Genomic DNA, 27434 nt, shown 5'->3' with positions numbered 1-27434 from the left:
GTCATTGATGAAGCTAGATCAAGATAGTTTCAAGCCCTTACTTCAAACATCATGGCCTAATGCTCGACTGCGACGCGGTGGACAGGTTGACTTTGCACTTAACCTTTTCGTATATGTAGAAAAACCGAAGCGAACGCCAGTAACTACGCTTTATCGCGCAACGGAACGCCGCATACAGCAAGTTCTCCCACGTGTTCAAGAAGCGCTACAGACAGCTAACATCGCATTCGGTCCGGCTACTCTACGCTACACTGCAACTGCCCAGGCCAGACTACCAGTCGATGAAGAAGTATGGGTGCCAGATAACACGACGTTCCGACAATTGGAGCACATCGACAGGTTGGAACGAGATTCGAGGACTATCACGGAGCAAGATGAAGTCTTTCCTGTCCAAGTCATGATAAACGATTCAGTGGTGACGCTGCGTTTGCGGGTACAAATTTTCGTCGCGCACTGGGCTTACAGCTGTACCCGCTGTGCCCCCCCCCCCCTTTCGTCAAGCACCCGTGTTTGTGCCTCTACCAGCACAAGACATGGAAAACGTGGACCACCAACCAAGCGACGAAGAGAATGATGAGGATTACACAGTTTTCATTTTAATGAACGCTTTCCATTTTAACTTGCAATGTTCAGAGCAGCTTCTAAATAACCACAGTGACGATACAATCCACGGCCGACCTGTTCGTGTGATTTGGTGCATTCACGTAGTGCAGCGTTGATAACCGCAACCGGTGCCTCCTTAAAAGCCATACTCGCATGCTTGATGACCCACCGTTTCAAGAGAGAAAACCCCATTTCGATCGGATTCAGATCTGGAGAGTACGGCGAGAATAACCAACAGTAGTGGCTCTGTGGAGTGGACCAGTTCCTGCAATTCCGCGTACATGGGTGTTTTGGCGTCGTCAAGGATCACAATTGACCTCGGCAACGGCCATGATTTCAAATATAGCGCGAGTTTGGTTACAGATGAAACACTTTTCTGGTGAAGGTGTCGAACGCATGCCCCCAGGAAAAGAACCCATTCACGTCCATAGCTGCGAGTACCGAGAGTCTTTGGCCAAGACGGCAAGCTGACAACGGCCGGAGTACCACTTTTAGACCATGTATGCTTCCGTAAAACACTCTTGCACATTCAAAATAATTGTAAATTAGAGCGATTGACAGACACCACGGGAGGTATAATCTACCTCCCGTCTTTGGATGTTTCATCCACGAAGACAAGTTGCTCTGGACAACTGTAAAATGGCAGGAGACGACTACCATATCCCATTCGCTCGAGAGGAACGGACTCTCTCGCGCGCTTAATTAGCTTCTTTAGCGTAAGATTCAAGTCAATTCGTAGTGCACGGCATATCGATGCGGTCGAAGTGTTCCTGACGTGGTCGAATCGGCGCCGTAGCTCTTGTTAAAGTTCTTCGATGTAGAAACACGGGTGCGCCTCCACATACTTCTCCACAAATGTGATGACCTCACGTGGCCACTTGCTGCTACATTCCCGTCGATTTGGGTTCTTACAGGGGGACCCAGTCTTCTCGAACTTAGTAATTCTGCACCGGACGCTGTGTTCATGACTTCCAAATATTGTCCCCACCACATTTCAGCATCCATACCGTAGATGTAGACTAGGATAAATGCCCTCTATCACAGAACGCCAGAGTAGGTCACCTTAAAGACAGCCATTCTCAGAATGGCCAAGAAATTTACCGCAAACGGAGACGGCTGGCTTATACCGGAAGGCTATCATTGCAGCATATCTCTTTTGATTGGTTCAGCTAATCCCATGATGCCTTAACCGTCTCTTGACTTCTCTTATTACGAGTCAATTTACCTATCTCTGAGGCCTGCTGGTTTGCTACACAGAGTATAAGCGTCCGCTTTGGACAATCTGACTGAAAGGCACAATATTTACCTCTTCACTTATCCTTTTACAGACACCATTTATAAGCTTTGAAAACGGGGTTGAGTACATGAACTACCATAGCACGACAGGGGAACTTTCGAACGGTTTTTGCCTGCACTTTAAGAACAAAAAGAATTCAACGTCCCACGCTTCAAATCGAAAAGCGCGGTATTCCCCCATCACTACTGACCGTTTGGTCGTTAAAGTGACGGCGATGTTTTATAGAACCCTGCGGGGTCGCTTATCTATCGGAGGATGACGGATTGCGTAAAATACTACGCTTTATGGTAGGAAATAAATCGAGGTTTTAGCTGCTCGAGCCGGGCCGGACGGCCTTATAATGAGATATGTCGCTCTGATTAACGAATAATTCAGGGTGGAGAACTCTATAAATTGATACGTAAAAGTCGTAAAAAGTCATCTGTGGCGCTGGTGCTGGGAGGGCGCCATTGAGCGACGTGCGGCGGAGTGAAAGGGTTCTTAGGGTGGAGCGCGCAATGCAGACGTGAGTGTATCCGAGAGTTGATGCAATAGTGTGGTTTTTACAGGAAACATTTGTGCGAGTCCGGTTTAACGGAGCGGTCATGGCTAGGCAATTGCGCTTCACAAGCTCTTTAAGCAATTTGCGCCCTCGGAGCACCCGACGTTCACCTTGCTGCCCCAGCGTCCGCTCCTGAGCCTTCAATGGACCTACTCGACGCCATTCGCCACGATGTGCTAACGCAAAAGGAGGAGGAGGCTGTGAACTTCTTCTCAACGGTCTCTGATCTGCGTACATTCATCGCTGCCGCGGACCCAGCCCCCGTCGTCAATATCTGTCTCACGATGTGTTGCGTTCCGACTGAGCGTCTCAATGGAGACAGCAGTACGCGAGTCACCGTCACGGACGCCAACCAGCGTGGGGTGTTTGAGGGTCTAACGGAGTTCACACCCAGCAAGCGCAAACAATACATCACTCAGCTTATTGTCTGGGATGCCAAGGGCAAGAAAGGATACGCAAGCAATACGCAGTTCCGCCCTGGTGGCTTCTACAAATTTCGTCAGGTTGACGGAGGGATGTCCTACGCCGACACTCCAAGTGGTTGCGTGCAGTGCGACCGTGGTGTGCCGGATAAAATCATTGATATGTTGCTGTCGTCGAACAAACGCAAGTCCCGCGTGAGGGCCCGGCGAAGAAGAAGGCAAGGCCAGGCTGGGAGAGCCGACCATGAGCATTGACTTCGAAGACACTATTGATATCGATGTTGATAAACCCGATGGTGTTAGTGCCACATCGGTTGAGGTGGAGGAGTCTGACGGTTCGTTCCGCACGCGCAGCAGCGATGCTCCGCGTGCTTAAGTGTGCATCGGAAGCAAAATAAGAGCGTGCATGTGTACGTAATATGCTCTGGCGGGGAAAGGAGACCAGACACATTTCGCTCAAGGATAGCTAGCGAGGGTTAGTGACGGAGACTTGCTAGTATGCATAAGAGGGAGAAGAGAGGTAATTTGAATGAAGTTTGCTCTTTAGCTGCACTACCATTTAACGCCGTCGAATTACGAATCCAGCTATAAGTTCCAAGTCGTCTGTGCCTTGCAGTAGAACTCAAATGCATCAACATCGTGGATTCATCAACGAAACCTACCTGCAACTACAAACGGAAAGGTTGAATTGCAGTTGCTAGATTGGAAGGTCTTTCAATTTTTCGTTGAAGTACTACGAAAGCCCGGTTGCGCGTCGGTGGCGCACTTGGGGTTAAGTGCTATGATGAGTGGTGGCTAGGATATGCTGATATGGTTCAACAACAGGGTGCTCGCGGCGATCCTTCTGATTGTAAACGATTCGGTGATGTATATCCACGGCGGCGCTTTGCTGGTGCTTTCTCTGTTGATGAGGCCGTAGCCAATAGATGGAAGCAAAACAAATACGAGCAAAGCTGCAGTTAAGCACGCGAACCTGTGTACTGTCATTTTATATTCGATTTGGGGGCGTCTCGGAATGTATTTTGACCAATACTTTCCGTGTAACTCCCTCAGACCTAGGCGATTGGTCCGCCTGAAGGTTGCTCCATTGCCAGTTTTTCGGAGTAGTACCCGAATCTGTCATTTCTCCCCTCGAAGTCCTTTGAAGTAGGTTTGAGGGTGGGTTCATCTGCACCATTACCTGGTCATTTGCACTCAAGCGTGCTTCGGAATCCCCAGCAACAGCACACTACGTACACCGGCCACCTTATTAGTCTTGCGACTTAACTAGTCATGCACTGGCGCTTCGGTGGCGTCACTAAAATGGGACTTTTACAAATCTCTGTGTTTTTTTTTTTATCAAAAAGACAATGTTTGGGCAGATCTCGTCGATACCTCTCCTCGGTTCAAACGGTATTATGCGCAAAATATCGGTTTGAAATTTCGGATTTCAGACAAAAATCATTCCACCACAATTATAATATGCTTATCTTCAGAAATTGTTTTCTTTTTTCTGATCATTTGCGAAATAACCCGCCTCCGATGTGGTTTATTTCGCAAATGAGCATCTTATCTTGTAGTTCAAGCTCGACACTGCATAAGAGCAACGTTTCCGACACCTTTCACGGCAGTGCCCGCACCGCAGCGTACGGCGAAGCTAGCCTGGTGAAGGTGTAGCGCCGCTCCTGATGGACACCCGCTGTGGCACGAGCCTACAAGGCCTAGGGCTACGCCGCCTATGTATGAATGTACAACATTGAGGGGGGGGGGCAAAATTCAGTCACCGCTCTACTTTGGTAAGGACGAGGCGCCCTTCAGCATTACGGTATGCTACGACGGGGTTCGCTTAATTGCGCATGTGCTGTCGACGGTGCCCCAAGAACGCACAGACGGGCGCTCACTTCCGCTTCGAGGTCGACTTCCTGACGCCACCGCCAGAAGGATCTGCCCGTGACGGGGCATACAGACTCCGTGCCAGACCGTGTGCCGGACTAGCGCATTAGCCGGGCGATGACTACATCCTGGGAGGGGTACAGCTCATATGGTACCCCGACTTGCGGCCGAGCTGAGTGAGCGACGCGCAGCCATAGTGGGATCCCGGGAGGTCCGTGTAGGTCTCCTTCCCGCCGAGGATGGGTGCCGATGTGTGAAGCGATGGAATTCAGCGTATATTCGCAAGGGTCATCACTCCCGAGGATGGAGGATACCAAAGCGGTCCCCGAGGAGCTGAGAGGTGAGGTGTCAACCTTAGGAACGAGGCCGACCCTAGGCTTGTAAGATCCGTTGTGAATCTTTCCGGTCTAACTAACGATAAATAGCTAGATGTTTTTGTATTATAGAGCCGTTTCGCAAAGGACTTCACCTTCACATTATCCGTACAGACACCAGAAAAGAGAAGGAACGAGTCAAAACATGGTGTTGTGAGGCTTTTCACCCCGCAGAAGTAGCGAATGTGACGATTGACATCCCCAGCGTGTTAAGCGTACCAAGTAAGCTAACAGCTCTGTTTCGCCACTCAGTCTCAAGATGCGTCGAAACCTCTCCGACGAAGAGGATCTAGCGCTCCTCCGGTAGGTGCTGGACGACCGCCCCTTTCTGCAGCCTCGGTGCGGCATCCTAACCAAGTGGGACGTTCTGGCGGCGACGCTCGTTACCGATGAAAGCTTTCCGCGTGATAATCTCAGCGGAAAGACTGCGAGCGGGGGGTTCGAAAAGCTGCTAAAAGCGCTCCGAAAGCAAGCTACCGAGTCAGCGACGCCGTCTGGCTTCCGTGAAGAGGAAACTGAGAAAGTCATGATCTTAGATGAAATAGTCATACTTATATTGGGGGTAGCTCAGCCTATACTGCAAAATGCACATTGCCTCCGTGAAGCGCGTTTTGTCGCGATGGTTTGTAACCACGTACTCGGGAAAAACGAACGAGCGGCTTAGTGCGATCACACCGCGCACATCGAAGCGAAAAAGCAGCTCGCTGTCTGCGTTCGTCCGCTTCATGAGCCGAGAACGCACGTTGGGCACGAGAGGACGCTCAGGTTCTACCGTCTCAACAGTAGCATGCTCTCAATGGCTGTCGGAGATGTGTCATGGACTTCTTGGCGTAGGAGGAGGAGCTCCTCCGTTGCGGCATTGCAAATGCTGACCAGTCAATAGTAAGGGTACAGTTAGTGAAAGACGCGGAAGTTTTGGCTTGTTAATCCTCACCTTATCTTCACAGCACATCTGTCCAGCGATTAGGAGAAGATAAAGCCGCGTGCAAAAGGTCTCTATTTTTCTTGAGTTTTCTTGGTTGTATTCTGTTAGTTCGCCTACCCTATATTATCCTCGACCCCGTGTCATATCCTATCACATCAACAATCCCAGCGTACCGACCCAGAAGTACACGACATTAAGTGGAGAAGCAGGGTACGCTGCTAATTAGAGAACGACTTGCCAGGGGCAGAGTACCACCTCATACCGGCGACGAGCACCGCGATTGCGCCTACACGGCCATGACTCACAGCGACCCACGAGACCAACAGGACTCAGCGAGTGACGGCTTCTACTCGGCCGGGTCTGCTGACGGCGAACAAGCAACAACGACCCCCCCCCCCCTGCCCCCCGATGGATGCGGCTCAAGGAGGCCAGCCGAGAGTGGTCGCGACTACCACGATCGCTCTGCATGCCGCGCTTGTCGCTCCTACTGCGCCAAGTACTGTGACGTCCAACCCCTCTCGCTCGACCCTGCCGGATATCACGACTCCCGACGGGCTGGCCGCCGCCCGAGCCCTGCTGCGACGTGCCGCGGAGATCGCAGGTCGTCCCGGTGGCCTGTCCCCTGATCAGCATTGGACCACCGAGAGACCAAACCCCGCGGTCCCAGCCACCACAAGTGGGGGAGCCGCCTGAGTACCGACCACGACAGCCCCGCCTGTTGCCAGGGCCGGATTTGTCCCGTTTTCTAAAAGCCTGCCTGTGAGTGCCCTCCCGGCGATGGCCGCGGAAATGAGTGTCCCGAACTTGCAACGCGCCTGGGAAGTACTTCGTGCACTGATAGCTTTCGGGCACGGCGCAAGACACCTCAGTCTCCTCCGCAGTAGCGGTGTTTGCGTGCGTGCAAAGATTGAGGAGATATGAAGATGTACACGATGCCGGAGAGTGTCCCTACGAGACGTTTCTTCTTCTTTTTAGTCATGCGCTTTGTGGCCCCTTGGTGGTGGGTGGTTGTCGGTCTTCGGCCTTTGCAGGACTTTGACCTGCGTCAAAACCCTTGGTGGCTTCCGCGGGGGGTAGCCACATCTGGAACGGCCAACCGCCCTCGTATCCCTCCTTGTCATCGCTGGCTCCATGGTCTGTCGTGAAGGTTCCCTCAGAGCTCCACGACGCGACAAGCCCTTCTTCGTGCTCGCTAGGCGTCGGTGACCTGGCAACCGACGAGGCACCCGCTTTTGACTCTTGCTTAACCGTGACCCCTTGCTCATATTCCGGAGTAGTACTCCCGGGTCACGACACCATGGTGGAGTATCGGCCCTGCTTTTGCGCAAAGTAGTCCTCACACAAACCCAACGCATCCGAATAGCGGTCGAGTCGGGCGCTTTCCCCGGTTCGTGAGTAGCGTATCTCAGGCGGTGGTTTGGGGCAGGCAATCAAGCTGAAGCAACAAAAGTGTTCCTTGCTGACATTACGTCCTTGTGGCGTACCGCGGTTATCGTGGCCGGCGTTTCCTTGGGCTTGCGTCAGGATATCCTCAATACGGTGTTATGTGCGGCGATTATCAAAGCAAAATCGAGATTGAGCGTTATCCTATCCTATGCTGTCGACTGACTATTGTACCGGCCAATAAAGTTTGTACCGCAGAGAGGGGTCATTTTACGCATGGAAGATGGTGACTTTCCATATACGATAGTCAGATATAAGGGTAATTTTCGCCCGTAGATTCCGATTTTGGGCTCAGATTTGACGAATTCGGCGTCGTTATCGAGATATAGCCGCTAGGAAAAACTCTCCCGGCTGGCCAAAAGTTTTGGGAAAGGGCTCCAGTAGGGTTAGCCTATCATCAGTCAAAATACGAGCACACCATTGGCTCAATCCGTGAGTCATACGGTGAAACATCTGGATGCATGGGACAGGCAATCACGTTGACGTCGAAGGCCAGGTTTGACTATTATAGCAGATCAGGACAAATTCACATCTCCCGTATAGCATCTCACAGGTTATTTTGTTAGTTTCGTAGTTCCCATCCTGTACCCATGTATCGAACATAACATCTTACAGTGTTAACGGCACCTATCGATAACACGACTCCGAAGCCAAGTCTTGACAGGCTAGAAGCTCTCTTGGTGTCAAAACTCGCCCAACTTCGGCCTACGTGCGCTCATTACGAAGCTGAAACGCTGTAGTTTCAGGTTGCGTTGCTGTTTCGTTTTAGACGTGTCTTCTAGCTTTAATTATGGTACCATTTTGTTGGTGATGCGCTGAAGGCTGGATTTGCTGGCTATATTAACCGGGACCCATACATCGCTAGACAAACGTGTTTGAGATGAAATGTAATATGCCAGAACGACAAGACCTGGGTGGTCATTTTGTGGGCAGCAGTGGTTTCGGTCGACAAGTATTGATAAATTTATGACCCAGAAACCGCTCATGTTACAAATCCTGGTACAAACTTTATTGGCCGGTACAATACCTTGAAGCTTGCTAAGCTTCGGTTCCTTGCCTACCCCTACGTCTGTCGTGCCTCTTACCTTCAACTTGATTCATGACTTCTTGATTGGGGTCCTGGATCGGGGTCATGGATCGGGGGTTTCCCAATCTTGAGCCCGTGTCAGAGACTGGTGCCCGATCCACCCGTTGACCCGTCCCGACTCAGATCTGAGCCACCACTCCTTTCTCGGAAACCTGCATCTTAGACCGCAGTCGCCTTCTTTCACCTTCTACGGGCCAATGCTGCGTCGCCATACTACGACCCGCCTTCACTTGGAGGCCGATCTACCACATAGATTCAGCCTCGCTAGCTTGGCTTTGTCATTGTAGAGCTGCGACGCCCGCAGATCTGGATCCGGACTTCATCAGGTCGACCGAGGGATCCGTCGGCTAGATCCAGCCGCATCCTGGCCGGGACCAAATCAAATCCATATCCAGGACGGCATCTCGCCCAGATAGATCCACGACCCAAATATCGATATATATATACCAAGGATCAAGCTAGAGTGATCGTGATCCGCATCCTTCCTTCCGTTGTATACACATTGTCTCCGATCCCGACACAGTCTTGGATCAGGCTCCTGTCGACGTGGCACCCAACCTTACGAGAAAAGATGGTATCCACTCGGCGTCTGTGTCTACAAGTAAGACCCCCTTCTTATTGTTAATCTTGCCTGGGATCTCAGCCTGTCGAAGCCACTTGCCTGGCGAATGCTGTTTCCAATATCCACGAAACTAACCAGGCATAAGGTCTGTGGACCCTGGTTCCAGACCGCAAGATCCACGTAAAGCCTCGACATGCATAAATCTGGTGTAGTGGGTCTAACTTGACTGACTACTTTAGCTTACACGTTGCGCAACGTGTATGAGGAAGCGTAAGTACTTAGTAATTACTTAGGTTAATTATATTTGAATACACAAGTATAAGTTAAATAAGAAGGGATTCCAAGTGACTTAGATTAGGTAAAATGAGAACTGTATTGCTTGTAAATTGATCTTCCTCTAAAATCTGCTAAAAACTGTTTATCATCTATGAAAGGGTTGACAGCGGCTGGCTGTCAGAGCCCCGCTAATATGCATGACTCTGATTGGTAGAAAGATGCTGCTTTCTACCAATAGGATCTTGGGGTATGTGTGGACCACTCATTGTGGTGGTCCACTTCAATGTATCCATTGGTGTGTCTTACACCAAGGTGAGGAAGTATCCAAAACCTTTAACAGATAACCTATCTGTTAAATTCACAAGTGGCTTGCAGCCACTTGTATGTGTAACCCCGTTACGCCATCCCCCCCTTAAGGTTAGACGCGCGGGGTCTCCGCACGTCAATTTTTCGCGTTTGTAGAAGAAATCCGCGCTTATTCAACGATGAGCGCGCCTCAGTAGAAGTCCACAAAGTCGGTGGGGAGTCATCTCTCCATCGACGACTACTTCGAACGCCAGAAGGCGAAGTACGGCGACGTCGTCGACTTCGACGACGACGATGAAGGCTTTGAGGGCGAGTCCTCCTCGCCCTCCATGCTTTGAGGGCGAGGAGGACTCGCCCTCAAAGCGTAAAGACTCAGTGTCGAGCGAATCGCTCGACCCTCATGCCAAGAACATTCGCCCACGTGAAGGGGACGAATCAGACGCTTCGAGTTCGAAGCGTTCGCGTACTGAGAGCGATACCCCACTCGCTTCCGCTGGGGCTCTCAGTACTCCGCGCGCTGCGTCTGCAGCGCGCGATCCATGGATGCCGTCCGCGTCCGAGATTGCGGACCGGTATGGGAACTCGGTACCTCCGAATGAGGTGCCGCTGTACGTATGCAGCGCCATCAAAGATGACGCTGTGGCTGCCGAGCTGCACTTTGACGCGGAAACGCATCAAAGGCGCGATTACTACATCGGACTCTTTCATGAGCTCCGATGGTTTCAAAGCAAGAAGACCTCTTCTCGCAGCAAAGTGCCCGAATGGCAGGCACTTTGTCAAAGCTGGAATGCCTTTGTTGAAAACTTCAACGAGAGGCCGAGTGCTTACCGTGATCGGATTAAGCAAGCGCGTGATCGCTTCGAGACGTACTCGAAGCGTGGAAAGCTGGAGCAACTTCATGTTGTTGCTGAGGAGGCAAATGTGCCGTGCGCTGTGCCCGAGGGCTTTCAGTGCACGAAGTGCTTTCCGGGCGCGGTTCGATTGAGCGACCGCGACCTGAACGGGTGCACGTCGTTCCGTGTGCCCGAAAGTCTCAAAGAGCTCCGTGCTAAGTTCTTAGCACGTGAGGGTTCGGGCGCTAGCGATGATCGCAGCGCTCGTACTACTTCCGCTGCACCAGCGCGTACTGCTCCTCGTACGCCCTCACCATTTCCGGAACGTCCTCCAGCAAGACGTTCCGCGGCTCCCATGTATCTCGATGGGGAGGAAATCCTCTCCAACGAATACGAAAACGAGCCCCTTGAGGGCTCGTTTTCGGGATACTATGGTCAACAATCCGCTCAACAATCCAGCGGGTTGAGCCGCGGGCGTCACGGATCGGCGGTGGCGGGGGTGGGAACACGCCCCGGGTATGATCAGCCCCGGGCTGATCAGTATGAGCCTCTCCACGACCGGGTGACCGCCGTGGAGCGTCTGCAGGGCGCTGAGTTCGCCGCCCTGAAACAGGAGCTGGCGAACCAGAAAGCCCAAGTCGCGGCGGTCTCGCAGACCGCCTCGAATATCCAGGTCGAGCTGGGGACCCAGATGAAGGGGTTGCTCCAGCGCGTCCGCGCGCTGGAGGAGAGGCTGCTCGTCGCCGAGGCCAAGTCCTCCGCTTCTGCCTCGGCTCCTGCCGAGGCTTCGGGTCATCCGAGCTAGATGGCTCGTGCTGCAGGTATGGCTTCAGCCGTCCGACGTAAAAGGTCGGATGGAGGCGCATGCTAGACGGTATGTCTAGCGTGTATGCGTTGCCGTGCCGTGCCAACACAGTGAACGGCCCGATGAAGCGCGGAGCAAGCTTGCTTGCTCCGAAATCCGAAACTGCATGTCTAGGCAGGTTTTGTGTAGCTAACAAAACTAATGAACCGACTTTAAATTCATTTGTGTTGCCTCTGCCCGCATTGTCTGCGTTCAGCTTCTGTTGATCAACAGAAGCTGCTATTGTGTCTTGGACAAACCGAATTACGGCTTGTCTTTTGGTGATGAACCTGATTGTATCCGGGCTGAAGTCATTCAGCTCGCTCTCCGCTAGAGGCCCGGCCTCTGCGTGGTTCTTTGCGGTGTCTGCGCCCTGCGCAGACCCGTGGTCGTTGGCCTTGTTGTTGGGGGAGTCTGCGCCCTGCGCAGACTCATGTGGTTTGTCCATTGTTGCAGCTGACACTGTGCAAGTGTCAGCGGTTTTCTGCGGCTGCTGTATTGCAGTCGTAGATCCTCCCCCACTTAAAGTGGGAGCCATCACTCCGAGTAAACTCGGTAGACGTGGATCGCGCATGGCATTCACGTAGAACGGTGTATGCCCTGTCGAGGCATGCACTGAGTTATTGATGGCAAACTCTGCCATCGATAGGCACTCGCTCCAGTATGGGAACGAATGAGCGTAGCTCTTCAACATATCGACGAGCACGCGATTCACGCGCTCGGTTTGACCGTCCGTCTGCGGATGATCCGCAGTCGACATGGAAAGCTGGCTCCCAAGAAGTGTAAACACTTCTTGCCACAGGTGCGCTGTGAAGCGCGGGTCTCTGTCCGACACGATGTCGGACGGCATGCCATGGTGTTTGAACACCATGTCGACGAACAGACGGGGCGTCTGGTTCGCGGCCACTTCTGCCGGCACCGGAGCAAGATGTACCATCTTGCTGAAGCGGTCTACGAAGACCACAACACCGGTATTCCCTCCGCTGTCCGGGGGAAGACCAAAGATGAAGTCCAAAGACATGGACTTCCAACACTCCGACGGAGTCGGTAGTGATTGTAACGGAGCCTGCGCGAATGGCGCAGGCTTTACGCGTTGGCATACCTCGCAAGCACGGATGTACTTGCGCACCCACTTATACTGGTGGTGCCAGTAGAAGTCACGCGTGAGAAGGACGTATGTCTTCTCACGTCCGAGATGTCCCGCAGACGGGGCATCATGATATTCGTACATGATCCTGAGTCGCAGGTCATGATCGTTTGGTACGACAACGCGATCCCCGTTGTCGTCGACTGCATTGTAAAGCAGTAGTCCGTCGTGCACTCGAAAGCGGTGTGCACGCGCACGAAGGTGCTTGGGCAGCTTCTGACGGGACTTGTTAGAAGGCGCTGTGCCATAGGCCAGCAAGAGCTTCGCGTCCGCGTCGTGCGCGTACGCGGCCTTCACATCATCCAACAGAGATGATGTGGGTTTGCTCGATCGCATGGCGTCAGTGGCATTGACGTCAACCGCTTCTGCATAGTCCGGCCGACGTGATAACGCGTCGGCCACTACATTCAATCTTCCGGGTTTGTATTCGACCCGGAAGTTATACTCCGCAAAGAATGAGAGCCATCTCGCCATTCTTTGTGATATGTGTGGCGACTTCACTGCGCACACCGCAGTGAAGCGTGGTCGGTGTAGATCACAAATGGTCTACTTCCAAGCAAATACACTCGGAACTTTGCGAGTGCATACTTCATGGCAAGGAGTTCCTTGTCATGCACCGGATAGTTGCGCTCAGCTGGCTTCAGCTGACGCGAGTGGTAGTAGACGACACGATCACGGCCCTCGTGATCGTGCTGCATCAACGCGCATCCGATCGCGAAATCGGATGCGTCACACACTACGTGAAATGGGCGATCTTGGTCAGCCACTGCCAAGATCGGCGCCTCAGTCAAGCCCCGCTTGACTGCATCGAATGCCTTTTGGCAATCGGGTGTCCAATTCCACACAGCTTCTTTCTTAAGAAGCTGTGACAGCAGGCGGATCTTGCCCGCATAATCCTCCACGTACTTGCACAAGTACGTGGCCAAGCCAAGGAACTGCCTCAGTTCCTTGACACTTGATGGCGTTGGCCATTCGTTAACCACTCTGACCTTTTCTGGGTCAGGGCGAACACCATTCTTTCCTACGAGACACCCGAGGACGGGTATCTCGCTCGCCCCGAAGATACACTTCTTCAGGTTCGCGTAGAGCTTATGCTTTCGCATAAGCTCAAGTAGCTTCCGGAGATGCACCCTGTGCATCTCTACGTCGGTCTTCCCGTCCACAGCCCGGCTGTGGATGAATACATCATCGAAATAGCTCGGCGCGAAGTCGCGCACCGAGCGCAATAAGTGCGTCACGCACCTGTTGAAAGTCGCAGGGGCGTTCTTAAGCCCCTGTGGTATTACTAGCCATTCCCGGAGCATGCCGCTTGGCGTGCTCACTGCCGTGAGAGGGATATCCCTCTCACGCATTAGGATTTGGTAGAATCCATCTCGCAAGTCGAGAGCACTGTAAACGGTGCTCCCGGCCATCGAATCGATGATAACATCTTTTCGCGGTATCGGCGTCTGCGCCGGTACCGTCGCATCGTTCAGCTTGTTATACGCATGAACGATGCGCCATCCGCCCTGTGGCTTCTTGACACAGAACGTCGGAGCACTGTGCGGGGACTTTGATTCCCGCACTTGTCCTGCTTTACGACGACTTTCAAAGAAGTCGTCGATCGCTTTCACTTGCTCTCGCGGCAGTGGCCACTGCCGTGTGACACAGTACTTCGTGCCCGGCACGAGATCAATCTAGTGCTGAATGCCCTTATCCTGCGGAAGCTCCGCAGGAATCTCTTCCGGGAGTACGTCTTTGTACTCCCTCAACAGTTCGTAATAGGGACTCGACTTTAACGAGTCCCAACCTTGTTCCTCGAAGCGCTCTCGCTTCGTCTTCGCACTGAGAGTGTCTTCACTCTCAGTGGTACTTCCCATGAAGAGCTGTCTCAGCTCTTCGCTCTCACTCTTCGTTCTTTCGCTGTCCGAAAAAACGCAGACTTGCTCGATGCGTCCATCGTGCAAGTCGCGCGTGAAGCGCTTCCAGCTCATGGCTAGAAGCGAAGTCAACTCCAACGCCGTCGTCGGAGGACTAGCGAGTTCCATCTCACGATACTGGAATCCAGTATCGGTGCGCGTCAAGACGCTTAGCGTCTTGACATTCGGCGTCACCGCCGCAGTCTGCCCAACAGACCGCTCTTGTTGCGTCTCGGTCCCGGACCGAGACTTGCGCAGCGTTTTCCGCTTGCGCCGTCTTCTTGTTGTGCGGAGCCCGGCTCCGCACAGTTGTTCGTCTGGTCCAGGCCCGGCCGTGAACAGTTGTTCGCCGGCGGACCCTGTCCGCGGGCGCGCGGTATCAAGCCCGACTTGACCGCATTTCCCTTCGTGCAGCCCGGCTGCACGGTAATGTGTCCTTTCGCCGGCAGACCCTGTCTGCGGGCGCGCGATATCAAGCCCGGCTTGATCGCATGGCGCTCGTCGTGCAGCCCGGCTGCACGACAGCATGCAAATTGCGTCAGTGCGGTACGTTTGCAACCGTCCGCACTGTTTGCAGCGTCAACTCCCGGAGTTGACACGCCTTCGTCACCTCGACGCCATTCATTGGCGGAGCCCCTCATCACCGAGGGTGCGTCGGCTCCCGGAGCCGACGCGCCGTTGTCGACCTGACCTCTTCGGGTCAGGGACTGTCCCTTACACGCTTGAACGTGGGTGTTGGTTCCCGGAACCAACACATCTTTTTCTTCCGACGTCGGCAGCATTGCCGACGCGGGTTTCACTTGTGCGCGCCCTCGCGCACTCCTTGGGCACTCCGGGACAGCGGCATAAAGCGCTGTCTCGACTGGTGAGCCGCGCGCACCAGCAGGTGCGCGCGCTGCGGTAACAGGGCCATCGCTCTCTGTTCCGCTGTCGCGTCCGAAGCGCACGAGCGTGCGCTTCTTCCAGTCTATCACCGGATCATGCCGTGCAAGCCACGGCATGCCCATTACTACGTCGAACTTATCGTCCAGGTCCAGGACGATAAAGCGTTCGACAAACACTCGTTGTTTGTACGAGAAGCGCACGTTCACGACGCGCTTCTCGGTCTTCACGATGGCACCTGTTGCCAGCCGTACCTCCAGCAGACTTCGAGGTACATTTACCTCCTCGAAGTCAAGTCTCGGCAGGCTTCGAAGTCGAACAAAGTTGTTCGACGCGCCTGAATCTACCAAAGCTCGAAGAGAGTCACTCGCTCTCTTCGAGTAAACCTTCAAGATGACTAGGTTCGGCCTGTCATCTTGTTTCTTGCAGTGAGAGCTGGTCTCACTGGGGGCTGCAGTCCTCAGTGTCGCGTGCCCGATGTCGGCACGCGCGACTGCATTACCAGTAGGGTGCCCCGCGCCTACTGGATGTTCGTGTTTTTTGTTGGTCCGCGGCGATGCCTAGCATCGCCACGACGGCCACCTCCAGGGGGCATGGGAGCTGTACACTCCCGTGCAAAATGACCGATCCTTCCGCAACGGAAGCATCGCACGTTACCTCCCTGCTGCTGGTAACCAGCGGTTGTTGCGTTCGAGAGGTCCATTGGTTCCGGACCTCCCGGCCTCGCTACCGGGCGTGGTTGCGGCCTCGGCACGTTCACATGCAGTTTAGCCTGCCGCAGGCTAAACTCTTCTTGCATGGCAAGAGTAATCGCAGCTTCGAGAGTACTCGGGTACTCTCGGAAGAGATAGGTCTTCACAGGCCCATCTCTAAGCCCCTTCATGAACGTGACGACCTTGGTCGCCTCGTCAATCGGGTTAGGCACGATATTTGATACCAAATATCGTGCGCGCTGCGCGTAAGCATGGACGTCATGCTTACCCTGCTGAAGGTCGAGGAACTCCGCCCTCGACCGGAACTCGTTTTGCGGGGGCTCAAACGCTTGTTTGAGCTCCTCTTTGAACACTTCGTACGTGCTGAAGCACGTAGGATCGGAGAGTCGGCGTCCATACGCCCAACTCCTTGCGCGTCCGCCAAGGCAGGACATGGCGAACGCGACCTTCGACAGCGGGTCGACGATGCGTCGAGCCGCTATGGCTGTGTCGAGTTCGACAAGCCATCGGAAGAGAGGCTCGCCCTCTCTTCCCACGTAATTGCTTACGCTCAACTTTAATGGTTGAGCACGCGGTGTCGTCTCTGACGACGCCGTCACTGAGGAAGCAGCGTCACGCTGCTCCTTCATGATGAACCCCAGAGCAACACCATGTTGCTCCGTCGGCGATAGCGTACGCAGCATTGTAGCTATCACCGCTTCTCCAATGACTGTTGACAGTCGTTGGAGGGCCTCCCACTCTGGGTCAGATAGGTGGGGGCAGTCTGCGCGTGCAACATGCGTTGCAGGCGTATTGGAGCTCTCCATGGGCACCTCCGTGCTCATGGGGTTCTCGGCTCCGCGTTCGTACACCGCGTACGAACGTCAAGCAGTCGGTCGTTGGACGGACTACAAAGTGCTACCAGGTGTAGTGGGTCTAACTTGACTCACTACTTTAGCTTACACGTTGCGCAACGTGTATGAGGAAGCGTAAGTACTTAGTAATTACTTAGGTTAATTATATTTGAATACACAAGTATAAGTTAAATGAGAAGGGATTCCAAGTGACTTAGATTAGGTAAAATAAAAACTGTATTGCTTGTAATTTGATCTTCCTCTAAAATCTGCTAAAAACTGTTTATCATCTATGAAAGGGTTGACAGCGGCTGGCTGTCAGAGCCCCGCTAATATGCATGACTCTGATTGGTAGAAAGATGCTGCTTTCTACCAATAGGATCTTGGGGTATGTGTGGACCACTCATTGTGGTGGTCCACTTCAATGTATCCATTGGTGTGTCTTACACCAAGGTGAGGAAGTATCCAAAACTTTTAACAGATAACCTATCTGTTAAATTCACAAGTAGCTTGCAGCCACTTGTGCGTGTAACCCCGTTACATCTGGAGTTGTGGGAATTGTATCGTACCGCCGGTACGTCGGAACCACACATCCGGATCCTTGTGTTTCCAGTAACCCTGCGGTACTTGGGAATCCAGATCCACAGCCACCGCCACGTCGGATCTAGCGATGTTGTACGCTTGGTAGAGGCTCGAGACATGTCGGTTCGTTTCCCATGCGGATTACATATATTACAGTGTGGGCTGGCCGTTTACCAACTGGATCTACCGCTGTCTTGTTCACAAATGCGTAGATGCAATACCTAATACGATCGGCTCATACCGGATTACAACCCGGTGAGAGTCCTATTTTGACATCTTCTCCGCCTTTTCAGGCAACATCCCCGCGTGCTTGGTCGAGCTGTACCATTGGCGGATCTAGTTGTAGTACGCCTTCATCGGGGATTTACGCATGTCATGGATCTCACCAAATTCACGGCACACAAGCAACCAGTGATCTACCGGATGACCCTTCTTACCGCACGTCTGGCACGTCAAGCGCCTTCAGCATCCAAGTTCCGTATGCTGCCTGGATCCACTGCGCGAACAGCGACTGCGGTCGGATCCACCAGCTGGGATCCTGGCTAGGGCGTCACGAGGTGCTTGATACAGTGGATGACTTTCGAGTTGGCTTCTTTCAGTTCATCGGCATCTCGGAGCCTCAGCAACGCCAGGTGATCTGCCAGATTATTGTCGCCCAAAGTCTCGATAAAATGGTTCACATGTTCACGTTTCTCCTCGGATCCTCCATTTTTGACCTTCAGGAGCGCTCGTAGTCCAGCGACATTGAGTCGGTGCAAATACTCCAGCGGGGACTCGTCCGACCGTTTACGCGCATGGTAATACTGGCGCTTGACAAAGATCCCAAATCCACAGTATTGGATCTTGAAGCAGCATGGCAGATCCGACCACTTATTACGGGTGGATCTGGTAGTTGGTGGTACCAGCTCCTGGTGGATCCAGACAGCAGATTCGCTAAGGTCAGGCATTTGTCCTCGTCGGACGCTTGGTCGAGCAGGAGTGTTGACTTCACGTTGCCCACCCAGGCCCTGGTACGAGCCACGTCCTGGTTCATACCGGAGAACTCCTTCAGTTCCGAGATCGCCGAGTACCGAACTCGCAGGACCAAGGCAGCTCCTGTGGATCCAGCGGTGGCCGTGGCCACTGCGGCGCGCGTCGACGTCGGGCAGTCCAGTTCGTCCAGGTCGTACTCCCAGTCCGCACTGCGACTTGGTTGACTCCATCTCAAGATGTTGGGATCCAAGATTTTGGATCTCCGCCGGCGCGGCAGCACTTGTGTTCCTTCCAAAAGCGGCTCATCGCGGCTGAGAAGAAAGATCCCAGCTTGTCAGTTCGATCCACTTATGTAGCAGGGTGCCTCTTGGATCTAAGTTGCAGTCTTCGCGTTGGAGCTGGACTCTAGTTTGGAACATCGAGGTACATGATGATCCAAGTGATGTGCGCTGCGGCTCAGACAAAGTATCTGACCCATCTTCGGCTGCGGACACATAGGGTGACGAACGGCATCCTGTGGATATCGGCGGAGGCGTAGGTGATAATCGATCCAAGTCTGTCGGAGCCGGGATCACCGGGATCTCGCCCAACCAGGGCCTTCAGCTTGTCGAAGTTACCTTGGACCGAGGATTATATCACCTCCAGATCCAGCTCGAAGCGATCCTGGAGGTTGAACTGGTCAGATCCAAGTCCCCGCAGCAGGTGCCTCCGACCCTTCACCGCGGTCAACTTGTTGCCTGTCGGCGCGGTTACAGTGACGGGGCCCAGTGGATCTCGTATCCGCTTCAGATCCAAGCTCCTCATGACTGGATCTTGGACGATGAATTCGCGATGCTCACCCTGGCGGAACGCGTATTCCAGTGTAGCCCATTCCACCCAGATCCGGGAACCTTTGAATCTTCATCGTCCAGATCCGGGACTCTCATCTTCGATCGCGCCACCGACGGTTCGTCTGCTCTTGGTCGACCGGCGCGGGGAGTGTCGACTTGTCTAGTAAAGTAGTCCACATACACGAGAATGTACTTGTTGTTTGTCTCCACCTCCGTGACCGCATCCACCACAAGCAAGGAGAACGGCCCCGACAGGTCAAACACATGCATCCGTTGCATTAGAACAGACCTTTAAGGGCTTGAGCCTTTTCAACATCTACAGTGATTACACTCGCGGATGTATTCGGCAACATTTTGGAGCCACCCGGGCCAGAACACATGACACCGCTCCTTCTAAAAGCGTCTTCGTGAGCCCCATGTGTGAAGACAGCACATCTGAATGGCAGTAGGGAAGGATAGGCGACACTCCGTTTTTCTCGTTGTACGGACACGACCCGGTACTTCCGTTGCTGTAACATTCTTGATTTGCATAGAAGAGGGATAAAGTGGTGCAATATCGCAGGGAACTGCACCATTCCATTTGCGATTCCCGTCACTCGGTCGAACGGCAGATGTTGAGAGCGTAAGGTAGCCAAGAACAACGTCTGAATCACCATATTGAAGAGTTTGGAGACCTGGTGTGGGTGTATCAGGTGCTTAGGACCAAGCGAAGAGAATCAGGGACAAAATTGGCGATTGATTGGCACGGCCCACACTGTGATATTGACAAAATTGGGGAGATTACGTACAAGGTTGAGATCCCTACGCACCCTAAAGGTCAATGCAAATCAACTGAGGATGTATATACGACGGAGGACCTGTCCTTTCATGGATGAGATTAACACCTCCGGCTGAACACCGCAGCCCTGGCGCGCACCGCCCTCTAAGTATCGGGCGGAGTGAGTTTGGGTCGGCAACAAGTCTTGCAGCGTCTGGAAACACCTGCCCTCCGATCCCGCGCTCCATGCAGAACAGGTGAAGATTGCCAAGCAGTTGAAGTGTGGCACCTACGGGTGCCCCGGAGATGCGATGTCGAACAAGCGTTTTGAACATCGCGAGGACGGCTCGGACTACCAAGATGAGAACGAAATGTTCAGCGCCCTGCCGCCAACGCCGCAAGTAGTCGGAGGATACTCCGTACCGAGCTCCGGCGACGACCAAGAACGCGATGAAGAGGAAGAAGCCGAAGTCGAGCTGGAAGAGACGCGCCGCCCCGGCAATTCCGACAATGGTGATCAAGATGAAAATCAGGACGACGGCCAGGAGAACACCCCCAACGACGATGAGAAGCAGAGTTCCGACAACAACGAGACCTTCGATAACGACAAGAAGGACGACTCGTATGCCTCTTCAAAGTCCAAGTAGCGCTTTTTCCCCTGGAAATAGGGACGCCCCGCCGTACTGTTTCTCCTTTCATTTTTCTTTAGGCGTCCCGTCGTTAAAATAAAAAAAATGCAACCCGTTTCCACCACTTATTTTACGTGTTCCCTAGGTAAGCACTCCAACTCCATGACTTACGGAACATCGAACCACTTCCCTCACGACACGGCTACACCATCAGCAGGTCGTCACCTTCCACTTCCGGGCGTTTGGAGGCCAGCGCTTGACTCTCTCCGAGGATCTCGGGGATGAAACGACATCCGTCCTCGTCGACTCGGCACTGATCCAAAGCACGACCGATGGTATTCTCGGAGCGAGCACCGTCATTTCGGTACACTGCGGCCGTCGGTCGGCGGTTGCGCTGAGGCGTCAGTGTTTCAGTGTTTGCGTTCATCGCGGATGAGCGTGGAGCTGCAGTGCCGTCAAGCCACATGAGGTTGTCGTGCGTCTTGTTCTCGAAGTGGTCAAGGAGCCCGTAATAACCGAAGGTCATTAAGTTCATGTTCAGAAAGATGGGCCGCGCCTGAATGGCGTTCGAGTTTTGTTTCCGGCGGACTCCTGACTTGTCAGACGGAGCATACAGCGCAGGCGACATGGTTGTGGCGGCCCTTCATACAGAACTGCCAGGGCACGTGGTACAAGCCAGGGTGCTCCTGAGAATCCGCTGTCGAACCCACGGATAAGCTACGCGAGGCGGAGTCTTGCCTTCACTCGCGGTGTGCTTAACGAATTCCTCGATGGCACGCTTGATCGACACAGGTTAGTCACCTGGCAACTTGAATTGGTACGGTTGCTTCTTGGCCTTAGTTTTTCTCTACTTCTTCTTGGCAGGAGGTGGCTTGTCGGGTTTTCTTTTGGATGCTAGTTGATTGACCGGTGACTGGAGTTGCTGGAGTCGCGAAGAGCTCGTTGACCCGTGCTTGGGAGGACGGCGGCGGCAGGAGCGTCTCGGAGAGACTCGTCGGAACGGTGGCGTCGCCGGCCAGGATGGAGATGGCTACGGGCTCGATAGCATTGACGTTGGTCATTGCCGCGTTGTCGTTGAGGATTTCGCGTAGAAATGATCATGGGTGCAGAAGTTCGTGTCAGACGCAGCTGTTGCTGGGCTGGACTTGCGCGAGACGAGTACGGAGGCGTTGCGAGACGGCTTCTTTATTCTTGTCTCGAGACTTGGTCATGGCCGCGTAGCGAGGGCTTGCTTGAGGCGCTTGTTGGAGGAAAAAACTGTGAGTCAGGTGGGTACTTGGATGCAAGTGATGGCAGCTGACTTTGTGGTTGATTGCAAGTGCCACTAATGGAGTATGACTGATGGTTAATCCTAATGTGTTGACGAACTTCAACTACGGTTGACTAGTAACGGTGGGTTGTGTAGCTATGATTTGAGTCTATGAGTTCGGAAGCAGGTTCCGTGGCCGATGTGGCTCTGCATCATTCTGGGTCTTGTGCGGAGGCGAACATCGAGGTGCTGATGGAAATGCTGGATGGTGCGTTTGGCGATTGCTGGTCTCCTGAAGAACGCATGTCGCATGGGCGTGTGAGTACTTGTGTTTGGTAGGCATGCTGGTCCTTGGTGCGATTCTGGGCATCGTGGCACTGCCTCTGTGGTGCATCGCTGATCGACTGTTCTGTGCGGTGTTCTGGTTTGGTTAGTGGGCTATGTGTGCGAGGATCTGCATCCGACAATTCGTTAATGGGCCGTCGTGCGAGGCAAGGTTCCTACGTAACGGGGGTGGAAGGCATTCAAGGCTCTATGGGCGACGCCCATCGTCGTATTAGAGGCGCAGGGTGAGCACCGCGAAGTACTCAGTTGACTGTTGCTTAAGTGGCTCGAAGCCTATCGTGCGTTGTGGTGTGTCTTCTTGCCCGACGTCCTGGGGTTAGGATTGAAGTCGTCCGTGAAGAACTGGATTGGGTCGCATACTGAAGGACGGATGACAGTTGACCGAGCTTTGTGTGCCGCGGATTTTGTGAGGGCACGGCGCTGCTAGTCTTTGATACGGGGATGTACATCTACGAGTTGTCTGAAGCTGTTTGCCAAGATGTATTGGGCTTCGGAGCTGTTTTGCTCGCGATGAACTACTGTTGGTCCACTGATATTGCGGTGGGTGGAGACTTATTGCTGGATAAAGACGTGTTGATGGCTAACGGCGTGGTCATAGTGACCGCCTTTGCCAGCCATTTGTTGCGCTGGTACGAGTATTGTGTCGGTGAACTGCCACCAGCCAATAAGGCATCTGACCGCTACGCTGCGTGGCAACGGGATCTCGAAAACAGGATATATGCGATCGTCTAAACGAGGCGTTCTGGTGCGCCGATGGTGGTGTTGGAGAACAGAAGCCGGTGAGGACCTTGAGCGGACGGCAGGCGGAGTGTCAAGCGTGGTGTGCCAATCGAGAAGCTAGCAGACTGGAAGCTTCTCGGCGAGGGCGCCAAGCTCGTCATTATTCTCACATGTATCATAAGGCGCACTTGGTATTAGCCTTTATTATCGGAAGCACCTCGTCTCCGCCCTGTCCCTGCAATAACTTCACTGTCTGAAGTGAGAAATGACAACTAACATCGCATATCTTAATTTGCCTAGTTACCCACGGTACCTCCTACCGACGGCAAAATTACTCAAAACTCAAACAAGCCATACAGAGTTTAGCGGGGAGACGGCTGAAGGTGGCGGCCTGTCGCAGCAGGATGAGGGCGACTGCCCCGTCCCGCTGAAGCGGTGATGGCCTGGAGGGTGGTGGGGTGGCTAGAGTACAGTAAGTCGTTTGAATTGGTTTTTGTTGCACTACTTCGTCCAAACGCGCTGTCAGCGATGATGTTTCGGTTAACATTTTGTCTTTAATGCGGCGGCGAAGGAATCGAATTCATTGGTGTTGAAAAGAAGTTGCGCCCACAGCGTGTGCACTGGATGTACTTCGCGCAGAAGAACTGTATCTTGTAGAGCAACAACACACAGATACAGGAACAACTCTAAGACCCCCCCCCCCCCCCCGTTGACACGTGTGGAACTGAACTGACTTCATTGTATACGCTTCCATGAAGGCGTCGACAAAGGGAAACACCTCTCAATGCAAAGAGTCTGAGAGCCCGAGAACGTCACGTTCTAAGAAGAACGTACGCCGATCCGGGGGAAAGTCAGCAAGTGAACGCATGGCATCTCGCGGTAAATCCGTAAGATAACAGCCTTCCATGACACCAGCGTTCCACCGACCTAAGCGTGCGGGGGTGTACTAGCACCCCAACGTTGTTGATCGCTGTATAAACTTGATATTGCGTTCCCATACATATATGTGGTAAAGTGGCTCCCGGGAATTTGGGAGGTGGGAGAATAAGGGATCCACTCCACGTAGTAAAAACCCAAGGCTGACGGATCTGGATCTAGATCCAAGGGATGAAGGAAGATTATTACAAAATATGGATCTGGGCTACGGAGAGAGCAAAGAAGTACATGGAGTGTGTGGCGATAGCATTCAAGAAACCCTGAAGGCGATGCGGGATATGGGAAAGCTAGATACAAAGGTTGGAAGGATCCGGATCCAGATTCAGGTGGATCTGGTCTGATTTCTGGGTCCAACCCGATCTTTATATCTGGAGCCATGCTGTGGATCTACGACTATGGCTTAGCGGGAGTAGTCAAGGGACACGCAAGGAAGGTAAACAGGCCACGTAGAGTCAGAAGGAAGTGATAGGAAGATACGATCCGTAAGGATGATAGAACTTTGGAATTGGACCGAACTTAACGGTAATCAGACCTGAATTTGCTTTGGACATCGCAAGACTTCCCTCCCTCACCTGGAACCAAGAACTACATTGGCCCTACACGGCGTTGAGTGGTCAGCGGTATGTCGGTAATTTATTCTGGTCAATATTATTGGCCAGATCCAACCTTCTACAGATCCGTCCTAAGCCTAGACCCAAGATCCACCGGGGTTATCGACTTGACCAGCGGATCTCTTCAGCTCTCGCTACCCAAGCTTTCGTCATAGGAGACGGCAAATTCGACCAAGGAAGACCTGCAAAGGCAAGGAAAGGCGACACAACAACCCATCGGCCGGACCCAGTTCCGGGCCGCCAGATCCAAGTACACTGGTGTTGGATCTGGAGTATCTACAGTGAGTAGAGTGAGGATTTCTACGTTGCCCGGATCCCCACGTCTCGCTAAGTCATTCCTTTTCCGCCGCTTGGACTCTTCGGACGACACCAGAGGAGCTCGGATCCAGCCCCACCGACGGGGCAAGTACACAAGGTGAGAAGTTCAGTACAGATCACGGATCATCGGGGGGTCCTTTATTCGGTGCCCGGGCACTGTCGGGAAGTTGGATCCAGCGATCTCGCAGATTTTGCAGATCCCGCTACACCACATCTCCACCGTCACGATGCCAACCTTGCGTGTCGAATTTTTAACTCAAACTTCTTGATCTATCACCTCTTCTTGAAGAAACAGATGCATTTTGGCCGCAGCGATCTGAGAGTGTGTAGATTCATAGAAACGTTGGCGATCACACCACGCCGTGAACTGGCGTTGCTTAGGGGCGTAGGCGCGAGTCGATTGGGTGGTCGTGCCTCTCGGCACCGGTCCATTATTGCATGAGCACTCTCTTCTAGCTCGACTTGTAGCCCCGGTGGCTCCATTGCGCCTCTCCAACAGAAGCAATGAATTTTTAATTTGTAGGTGCACCACAGCTTTTTTTTGTGCTATTTCCGACGGTTTGCTGGCAGGAAGGGACGTCGTTTCTCAAATATAGTGCAGCCGAGTATAGTAACCCCTGTGGAGATAGCCCTCCGTTATATTATCGAAAGAGGATGAGGGACGCCGTCATTTTGCTGTCTCTATAACGTCTCTGCACCGTCCCTCAGATAATTGGATATCTGAAGCGGGTACCTTCAGATAACACACGGATTTGGAGCCCATCCGCCGGGCACTTCTCGTCCACTCGGATTCAGCAATCCGACAGCGGCGGGGAAGCCCCCAAGCTATGTGAGACGCGCGAGGCGGCGCCACGTCAGGGAGGTGATGGCCCCGGGTGTAACGGGGTTACACATACAAGTGGCTGCAAGCCACTTGTGAATTTAACAGATAGGTTATCTGTTAAAGGTTTTGGATACTTCCTCACCTTGGTGTAAGACACACCAATGGATACATTGAAGTGGACCACCACAATGAGTGGTCCACACATACCCCAAGATCCTATTGGTAGAAAGCAGCATCTTTCTACCAATCAGAGTCATGCATATTAGCGGGGCTCTGACAGCCAGCCGCTGTCAACCCTTTCATAGATGATAAACAGTTTTAGCAGATTTTAGAGGAAGATCAATTTACAAGCAATACAGTTCTTATTTTACCTAATCTAAGTCACTTGGAATCCCTTCTCATTTAACTTATACTTGTGTATTCAAATATAATTAACCTAAGTAATTACTAAGTACTTACGCTTCCTCATACACGTTGCGCAACGTGTAAGCTAAAGTAGTGAGTCAAGTTAGACCCACTACACCTGGTAGCACTTTGTAGTCCGTCCAACGACCGACTGCTTGACGTTCGTACGCGGTGTACGAACGCGGAGCCGAGAACCCCATGAGCACGGAGGTGCCCATGGAGAGCTCCAATACGCCTGCAACGCATGTTGCACGCGCAGACTGCCCCCACCTGTCTGACCCAGAGTGGGAGGCCCTCCAACGACTGTCAACAGTCATTGGGGAGGCGGCGATAGCTACAATGCTGCGTACGCTATCGCCGACGGAGCAACATGGTGTTGCTCTGGGGTTCATCATGAAGGAGCAGCGTGACGCTGCTTCCTCAGTGACGGCGTCGTCAGGGACGACACCGCGTGCTCAACCATTAAAGTTGAGCGTAAGCAATTACGTGGGAAGAGAGGGCGAGCCTCTCTTCCGATGGCTTGTCGAACTCGACACAGCCATAGCGGCTCGACGCATCGTCGACCCGCTGTCGAAGGTCGCGTTCGCCATGTCCTGCCTTGGCGGACGCGCAAGGAGTTGGGCGTATGGACGCCGACTCTCCGATCCTACGTGCTTCAGCACGTACGAAGTGTTCAAAGAGGAGCTCAAACAAGCGTTTGAGCCCCCGCAAAACGAGTTCCGGTCGAGGGCGGAGTTCCTCGACCTTCAGCAGGGTAAGCATGACGTCCATGCTTACGCGCAGCGCGCACGATATTTGGTATCAAATATCGTGCCTAACCCGATTGACGAGGCGACCAAGGTCGTCACGTTCATGAAGGGGCTTAGAGATGGGCCTGTGAAGACCTATCTCTTCCGAGAGTACCCGAGTACTCTCGAAGCTGCGATTACTCTTGCCATGCAAGAAGAGTTTAGCCTGCGGCAGGCTAAACTGCATGTGAACGTGCCGAGGCCGCAACCACGCCCGGTAGCGAGGCCGGGAGGTCCGGAACCAATGGACCTCTCGAACGCAACAACCGCTGGTTACCAGCAGCAGGGAGGTAACGTGCGATGCTTCCGTTGCGGAAGGATCGGTCATTTTGCACGGGAGTGTACAGCTCCCATGCCCCCTGGAGGTGGCCGTCGTGGCGATGCTAGGCATCGCCGCGGACCAACAAAAAACACGAACATCCAGTAGGCGCGGGGCACCCTACTGGTAATGCAGTCGCGCGTGCCGACATCGGGCACGCGACACTGAGGACTGCAGCCCCCAGTGAGACCAGCTCTCACTGCAAGAAACAAGATGACAGGCCGAACCTAGTCATCTTGAAGGTTTACTCGAAGAGAGCGAGTGACTCTCTTCGAGCTTTGGTAGATTCAGG

General features: G+C 53.2%; 3 protein-coding genes across 3 annotated transcripts; 2 read left to right on the top strand and 1 right to left on the bottom strand.

Moving 5' to 3' along the window:
- Positions 1 to 2584: 2584 nt before the first annotated feature.
- Positions 2585 to 3118, top strand: IUM83_11572 (NADH-cytochrome b5 reductase; the record flags this gene model as incomplete). Its single annotated transcript, XM_067936143.1, has 1 exon — positions 2585 to 3118. The coding sequence occupies one exon, from the start codon at positions 2585 to 2587 to the stop codon at positions 3116 to 3118; it is 534 nt and encodes a 177-aa protein (XP_067781779.1).
- Positions 3119 to 20310: 17192 nt separating this feature from the next.
- Positions 20311 to 20646, top strand: IUM83_11571 (uncharacterized protein; the record flags this gene model as incomplete). The annotated part of the gene is made up of 1 exon (XM_067936142.1): positions 20311 to 20646. One exon carries the CDS (start codon positions 20311 to 20313, stop codon positions 20644 to 20646), a length of 336 nt encoding a protein of 111 aa, XP_067781778.1.
- Positions 20647 to 20830: 184 nt separating this feature from the next.
- Positions 20831 to 21256, bottom strand: IUM83_11570 (uncharacterized protein; the record flags this gene model as incomplete). Its single annotated transcript, XM_067936141.1, has 1 exon — positions 20831 to 21256. One exon carries the CDS (start codon positions 21254 to 21256, stop codon positions 20831 to 20833), a length of 426 nt encoding a protein of 141 aa, XP_067781777.1.
- Between the last annotated feature and the right edge of the window lie 6178 nt (positions 21257 to 27434).

Source organism: Phytophthora cinnamomi, assembly GCF_018691715.1.
Source record: "Phytophthora cinnamomi strain GKB4 chromosome Unknown Contig114, whole genome shotgun sequence".
Taxonomy (NCBI): Eukaryota; Oomycota; class Peronosporomycetes; order Peronosporales; family Peronosporaceae; genus Phytophthora; species Phytophthora cinnamomi.
This window is presented reverse-complemented; position numbering and strand designations above follow the sequence as displayed.